The sequence below is a fragment of the Lissotriton helveticus genome, chromosome 5_1 (assembly GCF_964261635.1).
Source record: "Lissotriton helveticus chromosome 5_1, aLisHel1.1, whole genome shotgun sequence".
Lineage (NCBI taxonomy): Eukaryota > Metazoa > Chordata > Amphibia > Caudata > Salamandridae > Lissotriton > Lissotriton helveticus.
The window spans coordinates 1,997,727,037-1,997,751,502 of record NC_136065.1 but is presented as its reverse complement, the minus strand read 5'-3'; the positions used below and the strand labels follow the sequence as shown (position 1 = coordinate 1,997,751,502).

General features: G+C 46.8%; 1 protein-coding gene across 2 annotated transcripts in view; it reads right to left on the bottom strand.

Moving 5' to 3' along the window:
- LOC144756151 (E3 ubiquitin-protein ligase TRIM39-like) overlaps positions 1-24,466 on the bottom strand; it is a 526,925-nt gene that overhangs the window by 490,998 nt on the left and 11,461 nt on the right. For both annotated transcript variants that reach the window (XM_078645729.1, XM_078645728.1), the window contains exon 2: positions 3,217-3,637. In XM_078645729.1, coding sequence (XP_078501855.1) covers positions 3,217-3,637 — 421 coding nt within the window. The remainder of the gene's footprint in view (positions 1-3,216; positions 3,638-24,466) is intronic.

The following is a 24,466-nucleotide window of genomic DNA, read 5'->3' as shown; positions in this document are numbered from 1 at the left end:
CACAAACCACAAATGTGCTTAAGTGTGAATAACATGACCTCTAAATTATGCAGATGTGCCCTCAAGGCTCTCACTGCTAGCGGCGGTGATGGGTGTCACAGTGATGCCGGGCGCATTATCATGGACTTGCACGATGATTTTACAGGTGGCAGACGGGGGTGGCACCCAAGTCCTGCGCCAGAAAATCAAACTCATAGGTCTCATTGATTTCAAAGTCTACCTGTTCGTCCAGAGTCAGCCGCCCTGTCCTGGAGTCCATTTTAAAGAGCTCCCAGACCTCGGGGGACACTTGAGGGCTGAAGCCATAGAGCATCTGTCTGTTCACCCAATCATTAGGGTCAGCTGCACTCAGGGCCAGCAGCAGAGATCCTACAGGGCCGTCTTCCACCAGCCACACAGTTACCAGGGGGCGCTCAAACACCCGACTGTGGTCACTGAAGTCCAGCGCACAGACGGCGACACCACCCATCCATGGCGATTTCCAGGGGAGCACTTTGACACATGTAGTGGGATCTCGGTTCTGGGAAACCGGGGTTGTGTTGTCATTGAAGTCCCTGACCGCAAACTCCGGGTGTACAAGCCAGAACTGCTCCTTGGAGAAGCTGACCACGTCCAGGGTGCTGTGCGGGGCCTATTCGCAGACCTACTCCTAGTCTATGCACTCCCCAATGGAGAGCTGCACGTCGCTCTTCCACATGTCGATCATGGACACGTTGGGCTGCTTTATTAGGCGGAAGCTGCGGTCTTGTCTGTCCGCTGAGTTAAAGAATGGGTCATCCTCATAGGTGAAATAGCTGGAAGTGTCTGCCAGGGACAGGGGGGAAAATCAGAGAAAGGATCAGCAGCCAAAAGTGGAGAGCAACGCCCAGAGGGAGCTCTGACCAGAAACCAGGTCTGTCTAACTGGAGCCTTCGCCTCTGGCCTGCAGGACAAGCAGTGTGAAGAGCACAGGGCTTGCAAATGTTTGGTTTAAGTTAGAGCTGTGCTCACTGGCTGAACATCCCACAAAGGCAGCTCAAAGTTCAGTGACTGCAACCTGAAAACTTAACAACCGAGGAACACCTTGTTCCTACCTGCACAGAAGCCACAGCTGTGCGTGAGGGTGTATCAGGTTGAGCCAGCGGGCCGTTATTTTACAGTAAGTTCAGCATGGGTCTTTTTAAAAGACGCCGTTTCTGAGAAAACCCTCAGCACATGGGTTTCCCAACAACAGAGGCAAGCTAGAGTGGATGCTTCCTTGTGCCCCGGGGGGAACTGGAGTGCGTACTGATATAGTAGCACTCTAGTCAGTCCCTGCTTGTGCCCCAGGGGCACTGTAAAGTGCACGATACATGAGAGCAAAGGAATGTGAAGACACGAACCGCGCTGGAAATGGAAAGGCGGGGTGGCGGGAGTACAGCTGTGTGTAAGGACTGTGTGCGCGTTGCTGCTCGTTCCCGAGGCAATACTCCTGGGCAGGCAACTTCTAAAAAAATTAGGGACTTGCACCAACCATTAGCCCATTAGAGGCTACCATTTTTAAATGAAACAGGAAAAAAGCCAATCAAAAGCTTGGGAGGGGTCAAATCCCACAGAGTACAGACAAGAGATTGCTTAACATTAGGCTCGACCTACAAATGACAGAATAATGAAGTAATACTATCAAAAAATGTTCCGCACTATTTGCCCTTTCTTGATGCATAATTTACATCACCCTATTGCATAATTTAGCCCTTCTGGACACAATTTCTGTAGCCCTGTCTACAGTTAATCCAATTTCAATAATCCCAATAGCTATATTTTCACAAACATTGCACAAGAGAGTATTGTTTTAACTCTGTGTAATAATGACATTTTCAACCACATTGTACTTTTGAAATGTTTTCTATGTTTGGTATAGGACAATGGTCTTAGAATCATTTTAATGAAGCTCCCCCTCATAAAAAAAAAAAAAAAAAAAAAAAAAAGAGTCCTTGCTGGCCCCAAAAGAATAAACCTGCGTTTTTAAAATTATTCTATACCATATTAAATACTGCAAGCAAGCTAAAACATTTAGCTGGCTTGAGGGCACATCCTCTAACAAATGCACAAATAAGTCATTCGCAGTAGTGTTTTTAAATTCATGACAACTAACTATATGTAGAGAAAAATGTATCAAACCAGACTGGATCTTTTGCATCAAAATCATATTTTTAACTCTGTATTATTGTTTGTTCCGAGCTATACTGGAACTTTTGCATTAAAATGTACAGCTGCCAGGAAAGCACTTTGTGTGACAACTATATATATTCCTGTCTGTACATGCATGGCCTTTTTTAACTTATTAGCTTCATATTTTACCTTTAACCATGTATTGTTGCCCAGCGTATGCCATTATATGTTCTCTTCCTCTCTACGTATTATTCCCGAGATTATTTGAGTCACTTTGTATTCAGAACAAATATGTATATAATGAATTATTTTTATATGTTTTTATGCTTGCATGATTTGTATTTCTCAAATCGAATAAAAGCTTATGACTTGACTTGTATCACACCAGACAAATATTTCAAGTGAAATTGTAAGATAGAATGGTGTTTTAAAATAAACATCCTTGAGCAATGTTCTAGCCTAATTTTTAATATAACAATAACCCCACAGGCAAAATTGAAAATATATTGTAAGCAAATGGGTAAAAATAAAAAAAGTTAAAGAGATGTTGACACCCCCAGAAAATACTTTTTATTTTACCACATTATCTAGTACAGCTGGCAACTTGCCCCTTGGCCTGTGTGGTAATGTTGGTCAATACGTTCATTTCAGATACAATCCGTAAGTATGCTATGATATATGGTCCCATCCTTACAAAGTTAAAGATAAATCTACAAGTACCAAACTGCTGCTGTCTAAAATGCCAGGACTTGCTGAATGTGTTGCACATGACATGGGGCCATTTGACATCTTTAACACTTCAGACATTGTGGGTACAGTGGACTATCGCTTTTAAAAGCACACACAAATATACGTGATTGTAACACGTTAGCAGACCTTTCACCCTGGAGGGCCACTGTGATCTTTTATCAGGAATGACTGGAAATGTGTTGAGATTTATTTTGATGCTCTGGTTTTTAGGTGTGTCCCGTGGTTTAAAGACCAGTGGCATTAGGCACACCCATTAGAAATGCCATATGTTCATCGGCAGCCTCTTGAATGGCAAGTACTGTATTCTAGCCCAGCTCTAGTCTACAGCGTACATACCTTGTACTCCTGGGCAGCTTCCCGTATGGGGAGCACAGTGTGAGGCTTGTGATCACGTGACACGCCGCAGACCACACAGATGGGCTTCTGATCTTCTTCACAGAACAGTTTCAGTTTCTCTTCGTGTTCTCGGCAGAGATTCACCTCCTGTGGAGTCTCAGTCGATATCTGAAGCTTTTTGATGATTTCCACCATGTCCGCTAGGTGCCTGTTGAGCCGGAGGGTTTTGTTCGGAGAGATTTCTTTGCACTGAGGGCAGGGGAAGTCTGTCTGCAACCCCTTCCAACACTGAGTGATACAGGACTGACAGAAGGTGTGTCCACACTCCATAAACACGGGGTCTGTGAAATATTCCAGACATATGGAGCACGTGGCCTCCTCCTTCAAGCTCTGGAGATGAGCTGCTACTGCCGCCATGTTCCTGTCAGAGAGGAAGAGATGAAGTTAAGTTTGTGCAGAGGGAGCGTCTGTCTCGCTCACTCTCTCTCCTTACACATTCGCTCACTATCACCGATGATGGAGCAGGATTTCTCAGAACAAGACCTGCTCGAATTAACACCCCATCACATGTACTAACAGTAAGTGGTAATAGAAACTAACGTGCACCTTGTACACAAACACGAGGGAAATAGCTTTGCACATGTATGCACTAATGTGAAATAATATATGAAAGGACTAGAACCCATATTTTCAGTGTGCTTTGAAAGATACAAGAAATAATGCATTATTAGGCTGCATGTGCATTTCGTATCTGCATGTTGCATCTGCTTCCAAATAAAAAATATTGCCGCTTTTGGCTTAAAGCTTATGCTAGGTAATGGTAACAGGGAATAGTGCAAAGGTGGGTGGTACACAGTGAAAAGTGCATAATTATATAATGAAGACATTTTCGGTTCTATTTTGCCATAGTGAGCTGACTAAACGGCCATTCCGAAAAATATTACTTAGCAATGCCACCTAACAATTGTCATTTCCAAATATAGAACTTAGCAATGCCGCTATTAACATAACATCATGTAGCCACCATTAATGTAGTCTCTCTTCCCATTCTTACATATGAACATATGTGCCAACCACCAATAGACTACAGTCTATTGTCTATTTCGACACTCTGAGCCGATGCAAATAACGCCTGGAACGTGACCGCGTCACCCGGGAAACCACGAATAGAGTCAGAACAAGTTGTTCCGATGGAGCGCCGGTAAGCCATAAAGAAGCACACTCCTCGAGGAATGGGTAACCGTGAGTAAAAGGACACTAACCTGATTCCTCCCTTTTTTAGGTCTCGCCTAGAAGCGCGTTCTCGCCAGAGAACTATAGCTGTCGGCTCAGCCAACAACGAGTGGAGACAAGAGATGGCCACGCGCACATTAAGAAGCATGGCAGAGTCGGATTCCGACGCACGGATTGGGTCGCGCGCGTCGGAATCAGACTCTGCCATGCGCCTTGGGATTGGGTCGCGCGCATGAGCTTGTACCGTAGACAGCTCACGTTGCGCGGCTCGTATGTTTCAGTTTCGTTTTGAGTTGTTACTCGTGCGTGTGGCCGGTGGAGAGGAGGTGAGCGTCGGCGCCCGCGGAGGCACTGCTAAGCGCAGGGGTGAGACAGCGTCCCGGATAGCAGCACGTCCCCACGAGGTAGCGACCACCCTGTTGACGAGTACAGAGGAGTCGGAGCCCAGGTAAAGTCTGCGCTATATAAAAACGCAAGGATACTTTTCTTGTTGCAATTAAACAGCTTTTCATATTTGTATCTGTCGACTGGCATTCCCGAGCCGTGGAATGGAAGGCGCAGGCCACAAACGCGCTGTAAACAAAATAGTGAACTGGCCCGGGTGCGACGGGGCTGAAAGAAAGGCCGTCTTTATCACGGTAGTTGTTGATGGGACGCGCTGAGCTAAGCAGAGCACGTCACCACACGTGGGATGCGCCACTGCATAGCATGCGAGATGGCGCTACGAGACAGGGGTGCTTCAGGGCGTTGGACGAATGGAGAAGGGAGCTGGCACAGTGCCTACACACCGAAAACAGCAAGGCAGCTGCACACCCTGAAAGCTCTCCAGCGCTTACTACTTCTCTGCGCTAGGGAAGGACAAGACATCTGGGTGAGATGAAGCTGCCTAGGAGGGAAAGCTCTCCATCACTTACTACTTGTGTGCGCCTCCCTGTGCTTGTGTGCGCTACACTGTGCTTGTTATTGGTTAAAATGAACCCCAGGCTGGCAGGCATGATAGACTGTCTTCATCCCCCAGTCCCACTTATCTGCAATTCCTGCTCTGGAACACACATAGTGGGCTACATCAGGAAGTGCTGCTGCTGTTCCAGCTGGTGCTAGGTCCGAGTTAGCATTGGGGATTTTTAAGAATGGAAATGCTGAGGGACACATGCTCACTAGAGCATGTCTCCCACTCGAAAGTCCTGACTGCCTCACTCATCACAGAAAGTACGAGAGGAAGTCAGGCACTTAAGCAGCACCAAGCACGGGCTTACAGCCCTTATTTAATTTAAAAAACAGTTTATGGGGACGGAAATCGCTCTTTGCAATTACTATTCACATAACTTGTTTTTTTCTGTGTGCAGTTTCTGTTTGAAGTATGTAAGGTAAGGCCTAGAAATACAGGTTCTAGGCGACGTTGCTAATTTCTGTACCGGCTGGGACAGTAACATTTCGGTGTTGCGGGTAGAAAACCGGTCGGGTGTCAGTCCTGGAGTGAGGCACCTGGAGCAGAGAAGAGACGCCTCTCCGCAGAACTTTGTCGATTCACAGAGCCTTGTGCGCCCGTGAGCTGCGTCTCAGACGCACACCCGCCGTGCAGGAGTAGCCCATGTGTAGTGATATGATATATATCGAGAGCATTGTCATGTCAAATCAGGGCAGCACCAGGAGGGGAGCACAAACTGGTGGGTGTAGGTTAAAGTACTTTGCAGCAGAGACACAACACATCTTTTAAAGCTAAATGCACAGCAAGTACAACTACACACGCAGAAAGGGAGTCTCACATGTGCCTTACAAGAGTTTCACATTTAATCGTGGGAGTCTATAATCACTGCCGATTCCTACAAGAAGTTCTGGAATCTTTTGCGAATACTAGCGAGATCGGAATCTTACCCCAGTGCAGAAGTAAATTTTCAGTAGTAAATCTTCAAACTGACAGGAACCACGGGGCTTGTAAACAGCAGACAGAAACTATTGGAAGACGTGGAAAGATGCATGAACTTCACTAAAGAGCAGAGCGAGCCACTGAAAGCTCGAGCCAGGCTCAAGCCTGAAGCCTGGCTCAGCTCAAGGTCCTGTTAGAACCTCGAGCCCAGAACGAGCCGAGCTTTTATGTGGCGTCTGCCTGACACTCTCTGCCAGAGCTGTGACTGCGAACTGGGGAACCAAGGCGGAGTCTCTGCTGGGCTCAAATTCCTGTAATTCTGGGGAAATACCTGGGCCCAGTTCACGAAAGGGGCAGGATATGTGCTAGATAGGGAATGTTGTATATGAAGGAGTGTGAGTAAGTTGCTGGCTCCTAGTTTGTCAACTGTTGCATCAGTCAGTTTGCTGGATCTCACTACATAAGATGGGATAAGGCTGCCCCTTTCGCTTGAGTATAGAAGGTAGGGCACCACCCACTACAATGAAATGAGCGGTGCATAAATGGGGCTAGTATTTATATACACTATGCGAGTGAAGGGTGCCCCGTTTATTTCTATCCTTAGATTCCTCTTTTTAATGCACACATGAATTCCATCCCCCCACTCCATCCATCCCCCATCCATCCATCCATCCATCCACCCCCTCCATCCATCCCCTCCATCCATCCATCCCCTCCATCCATCCATCCATCCATCCATCCATCCATCCATCCATCCATCCATCCATCCACTCCATCCACTCCATCCACTCCATCCACTCCATCCCCTCAACTCCATCCATCCATCCATCCATCCCCTCAACTCCATCCATCCATCCATTCCCCACTCCATCGCTATCATCTTGCAAATCATCTTTATACAACAATACAGACTTTGCTAGAAATTTAATGCAACACATTGTCATATACAATGCCAATAACTCAAAACGTTAATGCTGCGAGACCTATTGCATTGCAAATGCTTGTTCCTAATCAGTAAGAGGTTCTCCTGACTCGGTGGTGTCCCGATGCAACATTTCACAACGAATTCGGAGGTAAAGATTACTTTCAATGTCTTACGTAATTTTGCTGACCTCTAGTTATTTCACGCACGAGAACACTGAAGATTACGAATCTAATTATTAAGCAGAAGACTGAGTGATGACCCCAATGTAACAATAAGCGCGCCAACCTCCCCCGTAAACAAGGCTTTTTTACACTCTTGCCGTAAGATAGAGAATTCACCATACATCATCGTACATGAGATAATAGCGCACACGATGTTGAACGTTTCATTATAACATCTACTCACACACTAGCCGTTTATCTCGAGTACAACCAAACATGTGAATATATAATGACTATTCCACTGTTAGTGCACACAACCACTGTCTCGCTAATAGTGCGCCATGACACTACAGCCATCTAATTACTGCACAGCACTTTTGAAGGAATGAGCCAATGTTTATTCACAACTATGTAATACCATTGGAACTTACACATATAAAGTTCTAGTAACCTAAAGGTGCTGCATAAAAACCTCTACCGTATCTATAACACGGAGACCATCTATCGGGTTTCCTATAACTGGCCTAACCAGTTTGCCACCGAGAACTTTTTTTACTTGACCTTTGCATCATTTCCCTGTTATACTCACCTCTAGTCCTGCAATACACACTGGCGCGAATGGAACGCCCATCGCCCTGTACGTATCCTATTCCAAATTGGATCCCCAGGGACAATACAAGTAAAAAAAAACGTCATAGCTAATTGAGTTCTAAAGAAACTTGTTACCAACTAATGACACAATGTTTTTCTGCAATGTTTCTCTATACTCTTTTCCATTTAGAAACAGATACCATAGATCTGACCGTAACCAACTAAGGTGGTGAGTAAAAACCCCCTTACTTCACCCTTAAGAGCAACAATTAGGCTCTTAACCTACTGGTCCGGACGAAAGCCTCTAGAGATCCCAAGAGGTTGAAACATGTTGACCATGATGACCATGATCACCAGTGCGATAGACCAGTAACTAAGTCTATACACGCACAACTTTGTTTTTAGTTTCCTATATCACATGCCTCAAGAATAAAACACGAGACTTGAATTTAGGAATTTTAATTCACTTTTTTGAGCACAAGCACGCCCTTTTTATTTCTGGCCACTACTGTCAACCCAGTTGGTCTTCCTCCATGTGGAGGTCAGCATAACGAACAAAGGAAAAGACCCAATGATCATGCTGTTACGGTACACAAAGGCGGAGAATCAACATATACCGCCCAACGCCTGTGTCCGTATAGGAGGGTTTTTTACAACGATGGTCTGCAATGTCATTTGAGACCCTGGTGACACAGGACAAGTGGTCCACTCTCCCCCCTACTTGATCATTACACAGTGGGAAAGACCCAGGGGTTGAAGGCCAATGTGATGGTCATTTGCCAAGGGATGTAACTGAACGTGGGACATGAAGACTTCTTCCGCAGACATTGCTTACATTTATGTGTAATTGCAACATGTTTTAAAATGTGTGAACGGAACAATTATGAATCGTGGGAATAGTTATGAGCCCAAAACTTGAGTGAAGTCATAATGGTGTGACAGAGCCATCTACCGATTCCACCAATCATCTGTGAAGATTCGAAAAATTTGTCTATTGATGTGGGACGGACATGTAGATTTTAGGGTATACTTGGGGTGCCTTTAGAGGTGTAGTTTAGACTTGTAGGGAGGAAGAGAAGTAGGGTGAATGAGTCGCTGATCGTCGCTTTGCAGAGAGGCCTAGCTGTTTCCGGTCCGTACCCTGCTCCTGGGTCCTGACTTCTTTGTTCCCTGATATTATTTCGGGGGACCCCCCACCATTCCCTAGGCCATGGGGGTGGTTTTTCCACAGACCTATTAGGGTTGTATTTCATTTGTCTCATTCATGCAAATTTATTTGCAAATATATTTATCTCTGAAGCTTTTGTCTCTTTACCTATCCACTCAATCATAAATATTGTTTATTGCATTATTTTTGCTGAAACTTATGTCTCGATCTATCCACTCCTTCATGCGTCTACCGTATAATTTGGGTGAGAAAGTTTTGCTCTGATTGCATTTAATGACAATTTCTCTCCCTTCATGAATTTCATTGTTTGTATTTGTGTCATATGCATGGAGCGTTATGAATTTTGAAAACACATGAGATAAACTTTATTAACCTCACCAAGAGTCTGTGGTTATTCAAATGAACTGAACAAATAGTTAGATGTGTCATATCAAAGGATAAGGAGATGGATAAGGAGATGGATAAGGAGATGGATAAGGAGATGGATAAGGAGATGGATAGATATAGATAAACAATAAGGAGATAGAGGAGGATAGACAGATAAGGAGATAGATAGATCGATAGGAGATGTCGTCTATGAATCTATAAACGATATTAAAACCTGAAGTCACGATAACAAATTTACCCCAGCACATCAGGGATTTGGGTGAATATGTATGGGCCAATATTTTGAAATATTTGTAAGTATTGATCCTTGAATAGGTATTGGTTTCGCGCTGGATCAGTTTCTTGGTAGCAGAGGACGGTTTAAATATTGATTATTTTGGTAATGATTATAGGTCTTTAACATGAAAAGTAAGTGTCATGTTCTAGGTTATCTAAAAGTACAGGTATGGAGTTGCCTGAGAAATCCCGGGAATTAAATTTAGCCTGAAGTAGGCAGAAGAAGAGTTCGGATAAAGAAATCACACTGCAGAAGTACTTTGTCTGTTGGAAATAATACCAAAAAGCTATTCAGGGCTGTAGGTGTTTTATGTTGGGAAATTTCGTATACAAAGTAGAGTGTCTCAAATAGCGAAGGGTCCACTTCTGAAACTCTAGCCTTATCCCCAGGGGAGTAACAAGACCTCTTTTCACACCAAAAAGTCCTCTTGTGAAACTTTGGCCTTATCCCTAGAGAAGTACTAGGTACTCCCGGAGCTTGTTAGAGAAGGGAGATAAGCCTGGTCATTACTATTGCTTGCAGTGTAAGAAATGTATTGGAAAGGGTGAAGACTATCTTTTTAAGTGGAACAGACAAGGTAGCATAGTTTTGTGTTGTCACTAATCTTATTTTTAATTAAGAAAACTTGGAAAAATATTGCCGTGATATTTTGTGAAGGGAGCGTCAGTAGAAGGAGTAATACGGATGTCACAATAAAGGCCGCTGGCATTGGTTAGGCAGCTGATGTGTACAGCCGCCAGCTGCTTCGTGCCTGCTCTCTTGCCACCCGCCTTGTTTGCCACTCCTTCCCGCTACTGCCCCCCTGCGGCCCTGCCCCCCTGCTCCCCATTGGCCACCCCGCTCCCGCTTCCCAGCTGCTCCTCCCTCCCTCTCCCCTTCCTAAGGAGGCCGCGCAGTGGCATAGGAGCGACCTCTGACCCTGCTCGCAGGCAGGTGGCTCCCCACGCCACCACACAGCCGCCAGCTGCCTTGTGCCTGCTCCCTTGCCGCCCGCCTCGTTTGCCTCCGTTTCCCGCTGCTGTGTCCCTACACCCCTGCTCCCAATTGGCCACCCCGCTCCCGCCTCCCAGCTGTTCCTCCCTCCCTATCCCCCTCTTATGAAGGCCGCGCCGCTGGCGCGCCGAAGGCGTGCTTAAGGCAAGCTTGTCCGCGCCTGGACCGCGCACAGCGCCAGAATCCCTGGACCCCGTGAACGCCACAACACCAGACTCCGCTACGAAGCCAGCACCCTCTACGCACTAAACGCCGGCCGAAACCACACCTGCTTCCAAGCCGCCCCGAAACGGACTCACGGACCTTTCTCCTGCCACACCTGCAGCTTCACCTGTGACAGAACAAACCTCCAAGGACTGGACCCAACCACCTCCGCTGCATACTCCTCAACACGCGCTCCGCACAAAAACACACCGTCGAGCTCTGGGATCTGCTCGACACCTCCGCCCCAGACGTAGCCTTCCTGACCGAGACCTGGTGGAACGACTCGTCGGCGCCCGACATCGCCATAGCCATCCCATACAGCTACAAGATCACCCGCAGGGATCGCGCCAACGGAACCGGAGGGGGAATAGCCATTATCCACAAGTCCACCCTCAAGGTCGCCACCCACACAGACGACACCCTCAACACCGCCGAACAACTGCACTTCCGGATCCACACCAACCCAAACACCACCCTCAGAGGAACACTCATCTACAGACCCCCACCGGACCCCGAGCCCAATTCAGCGACTCCATCGCCGAACTCGCCAGCACCCAGGCACTCACCTCCACGGACTACATCCTTCTCGGGGAACTGAATTTCCACTTCGCCACCCTGATCAACAACCTCGCCAGCCTCAGCCAACTCGTCACCACACCCACCCACGCCACTGGCCACACGCTGGACCCTGTCTTCTTCACAGGCACCCACGTCGCCTTCGACCACACCACCGAATTCTACTGGACCGACCATCGCTGCATCCATTTAACCTTCAATAAACCAACCATGCACCACCGCACCAAACAGCCACCTCGCTGCTGCAGGAGCAAAGTCACCGAAGACCAGCTGATCACCACCCTCGCCCAAAACCCACCCACCGACCCCACCAACCCAGACGCCGCAGCCCGCAACCTCAGAGAGTGGATCGACGACTGCGCCAACACCCTCGCCCCACTCAAGAAACCCTCCAACAACCACGCCAGCAAGAGAGCCACCTGGTTCACCAACGAGCTGCAGACCTCCAAACGCACATGCCGGAAACTGGAGAAGATATGGCTCCACGAACGCACTCCGGACAACCACGCAGCCCACAAAGACGCCAACCGCAGACATCACCACCCCATCAGACTAGCCAAGAGATCCTCCTTCAAAGACTGCCTGGATAACAACGCACACAACAGCAAAGAGCTCTTCAGCATCGTAAAGGAACTATCTAACCCCATACCGCCCTCACAAGAACTGTGCGTCTCACTAGCCATCTTCTTCCACCGCAAGATCGCTGACATCCATGACAGCTTCATCACCATGACCGCCCTGACTACACCAGATCCCACCGCCCCTGTGAACACCACCAGAGCCAACCGCCTGACCTCCTGGTCCAACGTCAACAAGACACGCAAGGTCATGAATTCCATCCACGTATTCAACAAAGCAGAAGCTGCCATCGCACCCAAACTATGCGATAGGTCATCAACACCTCCTTCGAAACAGCGACATTCCCGGAAAGCTGGAAACACGCCGAAATCAACGCCCTCCTCAAGAAGCCCAAGGTGGACCCCAAGAACCTCAAGAACTTCCGGCCCATCTCCCTGCTCCCGTTCCCGGTGGTCATTGAGAAAATCGTCAACATGCAACTAGCCCACCACCTGGAAGACAACAACATCTTGGACCCGTCCCAGTCCGGGTTCAGAGGAAACCACAGCACTGAGACAGCCCTCATTGCCGCCACAGACGACATCATGCGCCAACTAGACAACGGCGAAACATCAGCTCTCATCCTCCTGGACCGGTCAGCCGCCTTCGACACGGTCTGCCATCGCACTCTAAAGACATGTCTCCAAGAAGCCGGAATCCAAGAGAAGGCCCTGAACTGGACCATGTCCTTCCTCTCCGGCAGAACCTAGAGCGTCCGCCTCCCGCCCTTCCGATCCGAGGCCACCGACACCATCTGCGGCGTCCCCCAGGGCTCATCCCTCCGCCTGACGCTGTTCAAAGTCTACATGGACCCCCTCGCACAAGTGGCCCGCCAACACGACCTCAACATAATCTCCTAAGCAGACGACACCCAGCTCATCCTCTCCCTCACCAAGGACCCGCACACCGCCAAGACCAACCTCCACGAGGGAATGAAGGCAGTCGCCGACTGGATGACGAACAGTAGTCTGAAGCTGAACTTGGACAAGACGGAGGTACTCATCCTCGGACCCACCCCCTCAGCCTGGGATGACTCCTGGTGGCCGACCACACTGGGAACAGCACCGACACCCACCGACCATGCTCGCAACCTAGGATTCATCCTCGACTCCTCCCTCTCCGTGTCTAAACAGGTCAGCGCTGTCTCCTCCTCCTGCTACAACACCCTCAGCATGCTCTGCAGGATCTACAAATGGGTCCCGACCGAAACTAGAAGAACGGTGTCACAGGCCCTCGTCACTAGCAGACTGAACTACGGCAACGCACTCTATGCAGGAATCCTAGCCAAACACCTACGACGACTACAACACATCAAAATCGCCTCCGCCAGACTGATCGTCAAAGTCCCCTGCCGCAGCCACATCACCCGCCACCTGAGAGACCTACACTGGCTCCCCGTCGACAAGAGGATCACCTTCAAGCTCCTCACCCACGCACACAAAGCACTCCACAACACCGGACCAACCTACCTCAACAGCACTGAGACAGCCCTCATCGCCGCCCGCCAGCTCTGCTCCGCCACCCTCGCCGCTGTCCCCCGCATCCAACGAACAACCTCCGATGGCAGATCCTTCTCCTACCTCGCCGCCTAGACATGGAAAACCCTCCCTACCCACCTACGGCAGACCCAAGACCTACTCGCCTTCAGAAAACTCCTCGAGACCTGGCTCTTCGAGCAGTAGCGGCACCCCCTCCCCTCAGCGCCTTGAGACCCTCAAGGGTAAGTAGCACGCTTTACAGGTACTCTGATTGATTGATTGAATTCTGATTGGCGAGTTGGTGTGAGCCGCGCTGGTATTGGCTGAGATAGTAGACACGTAGTGAGCTGTAGTTGGACGGTTGGTGTGAATCGCGCTGGTATAGGACGAGAGTTGACAAATAGAATAAGTTGGATTAAGGAAAAGTTTCATTGTTTCGATTGAAAAGGTACATTAGCAACAGAAGTTGGAAAATGAAGTTGCTTAAGAAAATAAATACTTTTTTAAAATAAGGACAAAATAATTTGGACTAGAGAAGGAATTTCGATTCCACCTCCGAAAATGCCCGCTTCCTATATGATGTTGGAGCGAGGGTACCACATGTGTATGTGGTTAGAGAATTGCGTGAAATATACAAAGGATGATGGTGTTCTAGCTTTCCCGCAGCATGGTATGTACGATGTAAGAGTATTGCAGAATTTGAGAAATCATTAATTCACTAGAACCCAATCCTAGATTGACACAGTATGAAGCATTGGAAGAATGGGAAGTTGAGGCATTTGAGAGAGAAAGACAAAGAAGTGGTAACAGAAGTTACAGGAGTATGATGTTTAGATATCTTTTTAAGAGTAGGGAAGAAAAGCTGAAAAGATGGAGGAAAGCTGTTGTAACAGAAGGGTTGTATCCAGTTTTAACCACTGATGAACAGACTGGAGGCAAATGTATGGAAAAAAAGAAAAACAGAATGACTGCAAGTGTAGGGGGTGATATGAACGATTCTGATGACTATGAATTGTTAGAGGTCACTGTGAATGAATGAATGCTTTACTTGTGTGGTTAATAAAAACCAATACAAAAGCAACCAATATATAGATATAATCAAGAATAAAAATGGATAAATATATGTGACTACATATCCATAAAACCTCCTCTGCTGTTATTAATTATAAAATAACAAATAATAACAGTCTTTTAGGTGCAACAAATCACAATGTACACAACATATTCATAAAACCTCCTTTGCTGTTCTTAATTTAAACAATGGAAAAAATACGTTGTTTAGGCGCAACAGGTCAGTCTTTCAAATGGATGCCAAACTGGGTAGGTCCCTCACCTGGATGATTTCCACGGACAACCAATTTAGAATTATCCATAAGAGCTTAGCAAAATTGGCCATGTGGTTCACAGTGTCCAAGAGATATAAATGCTGGACTGCCTTGTTTGCTAGAGGTCATTATGAACAAAAGACCTCCGCCTTATGAAGAAAACGTAGGGGTAGTAATTCCAAGTGCACCACAAACGGGAACCCCATTAACTCCACAAGTTTCAGATATAGCAAAGGTGGTGCAGGAAAAGGAGTTGAATCTGCTGAATAAGGCAAACTTGGAGCAGGTACAGAAAATGAATCAGTGAAGTCTGAATGCAGACGCATTGACGGTACCGGTAACTATCGGTCCTGTAGTTCCGCTGTATGGAGAAAGATGGAATGTATCCAAAGTACATGCATTGGCTGTCCCAGGAAGAAGTAGCAGGAGTGGAACGAATGATGATTGACAGGCAAATGTGAATAATACTTAGTTAGATCTTCCTGTTTGCGAGTTGATAACGGAGACCCCTAGAAGAAGCATACAAATAGATCCAAGAAAGATAAGGCCAAATGTTGCTCCAGTAGCTGAAAATTCAGCAGGTCCTTCACCGGAAGAATTAAATAATTGGATAAAAGAAATTACAAAACCGAAACCTCAAAAACAGAGTATAAATGGGAGTCAGTTGAAAGCGGATTTGGAAGAAAGGATTATTGGTACAGTCAGTCCAGATAGATTAGGGACTTACCGAGATGAAGAACTGTTGTTTTTGTGTAAAAGTATTACTTGGAGAGCAAAGAATCTACATGAGAAAATATCAGAAGCTGCTGAGTATGGAGTAGACAGCGAAAAGATTGGCTTTTACTGACAAAGATCTAGAGAGTTTGGAAAGAGATTGCAAATAAAAGAACTGATGAATATTTTGAAGAAATGGGGAGATGTAGATCAATGGAAAATATGTGGGCGAGAAAGAAGGAAGAAGCAGCTGGTAAAGGAGCGACTAGGTTTCCGTTAAAAGAAACAGAGCAAGTAGAAAGGGCGTGTCCAATGAGAGAAGTTCCAGGTGGTGGATAGGTTCATGTACCTTGGACTAGACAGGATATATTGTCTTTTACAAATTATTTTCCCAGACTAAGGGAGAAGCCAGTTGAATGGTAGATAGGTTTGTGAAGGTCTCGAAGGCTTTGTTAAAAGATTTGGATGGCTTGTTTGAGATTGTCGTTCCTGCAGATTTGTGGACAGAGTGTAAGATCATTATTGATTGGCCAAAAGAAGAATATCCTAGAGATCCTACATCAGAGGAGGTAATGAAAAAGTATAATCAGGTAATCACATATTTGAAAGGAAAAATTTCTCCTAAGGAAACCAATTGGGTCAAGATTGACAGAACGACTCAAGAACCCAAAAAAAATCAGTACATGCCTACTATGAAAGGTTGTTACAGGCACTCAAACAGTACAGTGGGTTTTGTGTACAGTTTTGTATTTGGACTGAGACCAGAAATTAGCAATATGATTTAGCAGCATTTTAGACGGAGCGATTACGAGAGGTTACAGAAAGGGACTTGCAATCCTCAATGGCACACTGCGGTCTGCATTGGTTTCCCCACACCTCAAAGAACAAAATTACTAGTAAGTTTCTTGACCTGGGGTTGTTCTTAGCGAAAAGAACTATAACTTCCCAATGGAAGGCAAATAAAGGTCCCAGTGTAGAGAAATGGAAAACTGAGTTTGGTAGGTGGGCCCGCTGTGAAGGGGAAGTCCGGCTACAAATGGCACTTAGAACAGGCAATGAACAGGCACTAGAGAGGGCGAGAGCCTGGGACAGATTAGTCATAGAACTCACACTTCCGGCTGCTGAGGATGAGGAGACCCCCGCACATAGCCCTGTGACGCGCTTGCCATAGTGCAGCTTGAGGTCCGAAGGAAAGCTAGATTCTCGACTGCTGCCCCATTCCCGTGACAAACGATGACACAGTCTGCATGATTCCATTAGTCCCTTTGCTAGATAGACCTGGAGGGGTCGGCCCCATCCCAAGATAGTAGTACTTAGACACGCCTGGGGGGCGAGAGGGGGTGGGGGGTTGAGATGTTTGGTTTTATTGATGAAGAGGGAGGGAGGATCGGGGGGTAGCAGGGGGAGGGTAGGAGTTGGGACCGAGATTGGGGGAGAAGTCTAAGGGATATAGTCTTCCAACTGTCTGATTTTTCAGGTGATATAGCATGGACACTAGAAGACAGACTGTGCAACTTTTGAGGGAGGAGAGGCCCCACTGTACGAATGTATTATCATGGGTTGATGGCTATGAGGGGACTGTAATCCTGCTGTTCTGCCTTTAATTTAGTTTCTTATGCAATCAAAACAATAAAAATTGTGTTAAAAAAATGATTTAGCAGCATTTTATCTGCTGGCAGAGCAATACAATAGATGATATCTTAAGGTATGCAACATACTGCAGTGACGAAATTGATACTAAACATAAAAAGTCGAAAGAGAAAATGTTGTGGGCGCAAGTATAGGTAGCAGAGCAACAAGAGTCGAAAAATAATTCACTAGCAGTTCATCAAATGAATGGTCAAAAATGGTCAGATACCCAGTGGAGGTAGAGGTAGAGGGAAACTGAGCAGAGACGGAGCTAAAAAGAAATTTCCTTGTCATGCGTGCGGAAAGATTGGACTTTGGAATAATGAGTGTAGATCTGCCCAAATGAATAACGGGGCAAATCAAAATGTAATTCCAGAGATGCAGAATGAGGTGGGTGTAAATCAACAGCAGCAGCAGATAGTTACTCCATAGGTACAGGTGCCACAAACTCCCATGATAATAATGTGAATGCTCAAGTGCGGAGGTACTGTGTGAACACTGGATATCAATGAGGTGAAAAAGTCGGTAAGAATCAAGCCATACAAATGGTTCCGCAATACTTTTATTTATTTATTTATTTATTCAAAGTTTTATATAGCGCGAACAAGATCTTTACAGATATCAGAGAGCTTCACAGAGACAGGGGTAGGGGCAACAGGACTGAACAGAACTAATGGGAACAGTATAATAGTCACTAAACATAATAGGAAAACAGTAGTGTACAGAGAACATATCAATATACATCCAGGTAACAAGTAGTATAAGACGGCGCAAAAACATTGATCACGCTACAACAGAGTTCAGGTAAACTTTGGATGTAGGGATGGCTTATACCAAATTCTAAGGATAGAGCGAACAAGGGGTGGGGGCAAAGTGAGGGTGATTCAACAAACTAAAGTGTATCATATAGTGGTCGGTAGTAGGAGAGTAGCATAATAGTGTCACAAACAAATAAGAGTATAGTGTCAGGAGGCAATCAGGAGATCAAAAGTTCAAAAATATACAGCGATGCAGAGACTCTGATCCATCACCTATAAAGTTCAGGTGAACTTGGCCATGAGGATGGTTTTCACCTCTTTCTTGAAGAATGCAGTGGAGGGGATAAGCCTGGTTTCAGGAGGGAGTGCATTCCAGATCCTGGGTGCCATTCCTGAAAAGGAGCGTTTGTATGTTTTTTCCTTCTGGAATCTACGAGGTTTCAGGAGTAGGTTTTTTGTACTTCTGTTGGATCTCGAGCCACCTGATATAGATAACTTTTGAGCGAGGTAGTTGGGTGCCTTGTGGTGCACGGCTGAGTGTGTCATAACGGCAATTTTTAGCTGTATTCTGGCTTCAAAAGGTAGCCATTTTAGAGATTTTAAGTCTGGGGATATATGCGAATGTTTACGTGAGCCAGTGATGAGTCTCGCGGCAGCGTTCAGGGAGGCTCTTAGGGGTGCTGTTGTGGCTAACGGGAGTCCGCTGAGGGCCACAATTCCATAGTCTATGCGAGGGATGACTAACGCTTGTACAGCCGTTTGGAAGTCCTTGGCTGGGAGGAAGGGTTTAAGTTTCCTCAGTGTGTTGATTTGGAAATTAGCTCCTTTTGTTGCTTTGCTAACGTGCTGTTGCATGTTGAGCTTGGCGTCGAGTGTGATGCCTAGGGATTTCGCAGAGTCCACGATGGTAGGTTGGACATTGAGTGCGGTTAGGTTATTGAGCCAGGTTTGGGTGGTGGTAATTTTCGCTGGAGGTGAGATGAGTAGAAACTCAGTTTTCAGAGCATTTAGTTGAGGTGATTAACGGCCAACCAGGATTAAGTGTTACTAAGTGTAGAATTCAGAAGTTTGATATCTTCCGGGGATCGCAGCTTTAGGTAAAGTTGTGTGTCATCAGCGTACATATGGAATTGAACATTGGATGCTTGGAGCAAGGTGGCGAGCGGTTCCATGACGAGGTTGAACAGTGTGGGGGAGAGGGATGATCCTTGTGGCACACCTAGATCTGCTGGCACAGGTGTAGATAGCACATTGTCAATCTTGAACTTCTGAGTCCGGTTATAAAAGAAGGAAGTAAACCATTTAAGAACAGTTCCCGATAGACCCATTCTAGTGCTTAGCAGCTCCAGTAAGTTCTCGTGTTTGACCGTGTCAAATGCTGAAGAGAGGTCAAGAAGGATGAGGAGGCAGGATTCATTGCGATCTAGAATTTGGAGGGCGTCATCAATTATGTGCGTTATAGCCGTTTCCGTGCTATGATTCGCTCGGAAGCCTACTTCCGAGCGAATCATAACCTGAATATGTATTCAGAGTAAAGGAAACTTTACTCTGAATACAGCATTGAAATCTATTCCTCGGTGTGTGTGTTGTCATTTTCTTTCCTTAAAATCGCTAGTGTTTGCTACAAGTAAGCTTTTGCTGCTTGAGTACTCTAAAGTAATTTATAAACCCCAACAGAACCAATTGTTTTTGTTTAATACTTTGGATTCAGTGGCTGCAGCGTTACCAGGCTGTTTAAAAGCAGTAGCTGACACTTGTGTGAGTCTGGAGCAGAGAGATGCGATTGTGATGGGATATCCAGTCAAGGTGTATGTGCTACATTTAGTTGAAATTCTTTTGACCTGTACCAGGACCCAGTATCTGACTTCCAGTCGGCTGACTAAGTATGAAAGAGTGATTTTGGGTGCTGAGAATGTGACTGTGGTAAGGTGCACAAATGTGAATCCCGCTACCTTGTTACCAAATTCTCGGTGCGAAGAAGTGAGAGACGAAGTGGATCACGATTGTTTGGATGCAACATAACTGTGCACAAAACACAGGCCAGATATAGAGGATGTTCCATTGGAAGATTCAGACTGTGAGATATTTGTGGATGGGTAATGTTGGAGAAATGAGAGAACTGAACTATGTACTGCCAATGCCGTATACACACCATAGCAGGGGTTCTAGAAACATCCTGTTTAAAGGAGTAAACTCTGCTCAAATTGCTGAATTGATAGCTCTGACTAGAGCGTGCAAATTGCCAAAAGTCTAGAAATAACCATATTTACTGACAGTCAGTATGGGTTTGGAATTGTACATAACTTCGGTCAGCTATGGATGCAAAGGGGATTACTGACCACCTCGGGTTCTCCTATAAGAAACAGCAAAACTGTAAAAGAGTGATTGGATGCTTTTCAATTGCCTAAAAGAATTGCAGTGGTCAAATGTTGAGGTTCTTCGGTTTTCGACTTCGTCCCGTATTCGGCCGCCATTTTGTGTCCCGTCGCCATTTTGTGTTGCCCTCACTCAGGCAGCATGGCGAACTGAGTGTTTTTGCCTTTTCCAGCTGCTACGTGTCTCTTCTGCTAAAAAGTAACCCCCTGCCCTTGTTTACGAAACCGATGCCAGGGTCTGGCCGAGTCCACTAATCCATGTCTAGGTTGATTGATCCCTGTCTCGACTGACTATTTGGCTCTCCCTATTCTTTCCTCACTTTATCTTATCCGGCTGGCCTTCGCTATTCTCTCCTTGTATTCTCTTGTTACACAACTATCCTTTGAGGCATACAAATACATCCTGCCACCTGCAAATTGAATTGTAGGCACTAGCACTGATTAACTTGTAGGGACGGGTGACACGCAGGGTCTGAAAGAAGGGCGTATTTGGGATACTGGATAGCTTGTTTTCAACTTTTCCTATTGCTAGCCTTGTATGTATTGGGAGTATACGTTGTAAATATGTGTGTTATAAAAGATTGTGCGCCACGAAGTAAAGTGGCAGTCTCCTAAGAACCTACTCTGTACTTCTGGGACAACTGTGCTTAGCTGCAGCTAATAAACCTGATTTTCTACGCCCAACAGAGTGTCTTGTGTCTCTGTCCGACAAGGCAGGTGAACTCGGAGATTTAAGGCATGCCCTGCGCCGCCAGACCCATAAGGCCCGGTTCTCCAACTGGCGCCCAACGTGGGGCGGCTTCAGTGGTAGCGGTTCAGCCCGAGGGTAGTGAGGAGCCTCGCAGGAAAATTCCGGAGGATTCGCGAACCACGTCAAGCGACCCCTGCATGTCGAAGTGGACTGAAGGTCTTTTGCAGCGTGGCTACTCCTTTTCGACGGCTGCTGACGACTGCTGCCCTGACTGCCGCCCTGCCTTGGCCCTTTGGTGACGATCGATATTGCGAGACGTTAGACGGACCTCTGTTGGCGTAAGGAAACATTTAGTTAAGTATTCGTGGGTAGCACCCATTTCTTTGTTTTTGGGTTTGTTATTCGACCTTTGCAATAGCCGAAGCCAAGGGGTGAGTACGTTTGTGCTGTGTTCTTTGTTTTAACCCCTTTGAAGTTTGTAAGCAGACCAGTGAATTAAAGATGCCTGGTCTTAGCAAGTTTAGGAAGTTTTGTTGTTTTGGGTGCACTAGGGATTCCCAGCTGGAGGACTCTTGTCCAATTCCTCCGGTTGGAACTCCCACTTATGAGCTCTATTCGAAACATGGTGTTGGCCCCATTGCCTTTAACGAGGCATGGATCCAATACACAAAGAAAGATGGTGTTCTGCAGTGGCCACAAAATGGTAGCTTTGAGGCTGACATATTAGACAATTTAGAAGCAATTTTGTTTAAAAGAAAAGCCCGGCGGGCAATGTTTGACTCTTTCCGATTTGGCGTAAGGAAGCCAAACAGAGAGAAATTAAGCAGGCAAAAAGAGATAAGAAAAAGAAAAGTATGACGATTATACAGGCTGCCCAGCAGTTTAAAGACAATGAGATTGATCAGGCGATTGAAGTCTCAGATAGACAGCATTGTATGGCAATAGATAGATGTTACCCTGTGTTGCCTACTTCTCCACAAAGTAAGGATCTTGACGAAGACCCCTTAATGTCCCATTTGTTGAGATTGCCTCCGCCCTATGTACCAGGTGCTAATGCACCCCCATTGTTACCACTTTTCCAGCCACCTGTCGTTCTGCCATTGGTCCCGGCTCTTCCACAATTGCCCGGTCCAGTATGGCCACCCCCCTCCTTTGCCACAGACTCCTGTATCTCAGTCTTCTTTACCCTTGGTTCCTCTTGTAACTGCCAGCCCCTCTCCTGCTTCGCTTAGTGCTTTGTCTCCCGTTCTACTGTCAGATTCTCCCACGGCTCATAAACGATTGGTTGATACTGTTTCTGGCCTTTTCTCCCCCTTCTTTGGATCTTTTAATGTGTCTCCTGCTTTTTCTCGAAGGCAATCCCGTAGTCAAATCCCAGGTGCCGACGAGCGAATTACGCTGGACTCTCTTGCTCACAAATGGATCATGAGTGGTCCACAGTATAGCGTGCGCGATATCATGAATACTTTTCATCAGTGAGATGCGCCCACGCAGAGACATGTTTTTAATGTTATGTGTGACACTCTTGGTAAAGGATGGGAGGATATGGATTTGGGTTTAGTTCCCCAAGGTCTGTCTGTTAGACATACAGGCTAAATTTGATAAGGGACTTATTGTGGGTTCTGAGGTGGAGGACGCCGTAAGGACACTTATCGCTTTCAGGTCTTTATTTTCTTCTCAGGCTTCTCTTGAACCTGATCCTGCAGTTAGACAGAAAGTGAAACATTATCCTATGAGAGAAGTTCCTCAAGTATGGAGAGAAGAGGTTCCACAGGCAGGCAATATTCCCTGTGTCCCTGCCCATTTCCAGCGTATATGGGTACATATCCCCTGGAAACGTTCGGAAGTTTTGGCGCTTAAACAGTCTTTGCCGGACCCTCGTAAAAATCCCGCTGGGTATTATAAAGAGCTGTCCCAGACTGTTGATGCGTGTATCATGAATTTGGTCGATATTGATATGCTGATGGGAAATGTAGTCCCACAAGGATTCGTAGGGAGGACCACGATCAAGCTTTAGGTGGTAATTGGGCTGCTATAACTGCCGTGGATGCAGCACAGGTAGGTGGTGCTAAACCCGATGATTTGATTGCACAATTGCCCGGTAGGATCATCACTTTAATGAAGACGATGATGCCTGCTTTGCGTGTTAACTGGGATAATTTAGCTGCGTGTAAACAGAAGAAAGATGAGTGTCTCCGATTTCTTTACCCATTTCAAGGAGACGTTCATCGATCACAGTGGTCAAGATATGGGTACTGAGGGTGGACAGCGACTATTCGTGGATAAATTAGTATTTAATTTACTTCCAGAATTATCGCATAAATTGAAAGACTCCGGAGGAGGAGCCTAGCAGCAGCCGCGATGGCCGCCTGATTCCTCGGCTCCGCCGACCTTCTCGCTTTCCTCCCGTCTCCTGCCCTATCCTGCTCGTGATCCTGAATCTGACCGGCGCTACCGGAGTCGGGAGAAGAACCCGGTTCTAGGGATGTGCTTAACTTCGCGTTCTGGGCTGTAACAGTGACGGAGCGCCCTCGCCCTTCCCTGATGCCTCGCGGCTGAGCCCGGATCTTTGTTCTGCTTGTGTGGCCGACCCAGTGAACAACGACAGCGGCCATCTCGAGCTGGGCGGCGCTGACTGTTGAGAACGACTGCTGCCTTTGATTCCTCTCGGCAGCTCATCCTGCTCTATTGCCCCTCACGCTGCTTCCAGGCTGAAACCGCTACATTCTATCTTCGCCCCGGCCTCGGACGGCTACTCTCGCTACATTTGTTTCCCCCAGCGCGGTGACCGCCATTTTAGATAGCTCGCACTCGCTATTGGGGAGAGACTGCCCAGGGTGCTGCTGGAGCCCGTTTGATGTTGCTTTGTCCTGACATCGTGCGAGGTGCAGGAATGGATTGTGTTGCCCCTGTACCCCCAGTTTGGCTGTGTTGTGGTGGTCGCCGGCGGGGAACCTGGCTAACGGTGCAAGGAGATGGCGTCCGACATCAGTACTCGGTATACGCCTGTGAACGGTGTGTGCAGTGGCAACTCGGGGATCGCCTGGTCCCTTGGGACGACGACGCTCGTTCTCGAGCACCGAATTCTGCTGGTATGCCCGACGCACAGGGAATTGTTGCACCTTTATTCCCTGAGACGCCCCTGCGGATTGTCGACGTTTTGGAAGCCCTGGGTGAGCTACGTGTCGCCCACCGTACTGTTGCTCGAGAACTGGGGGACCGCCTGGACGCTATTTCATCCAATGTGATACCGACCGACCAAGCTTGCCTGCGAGTGCGG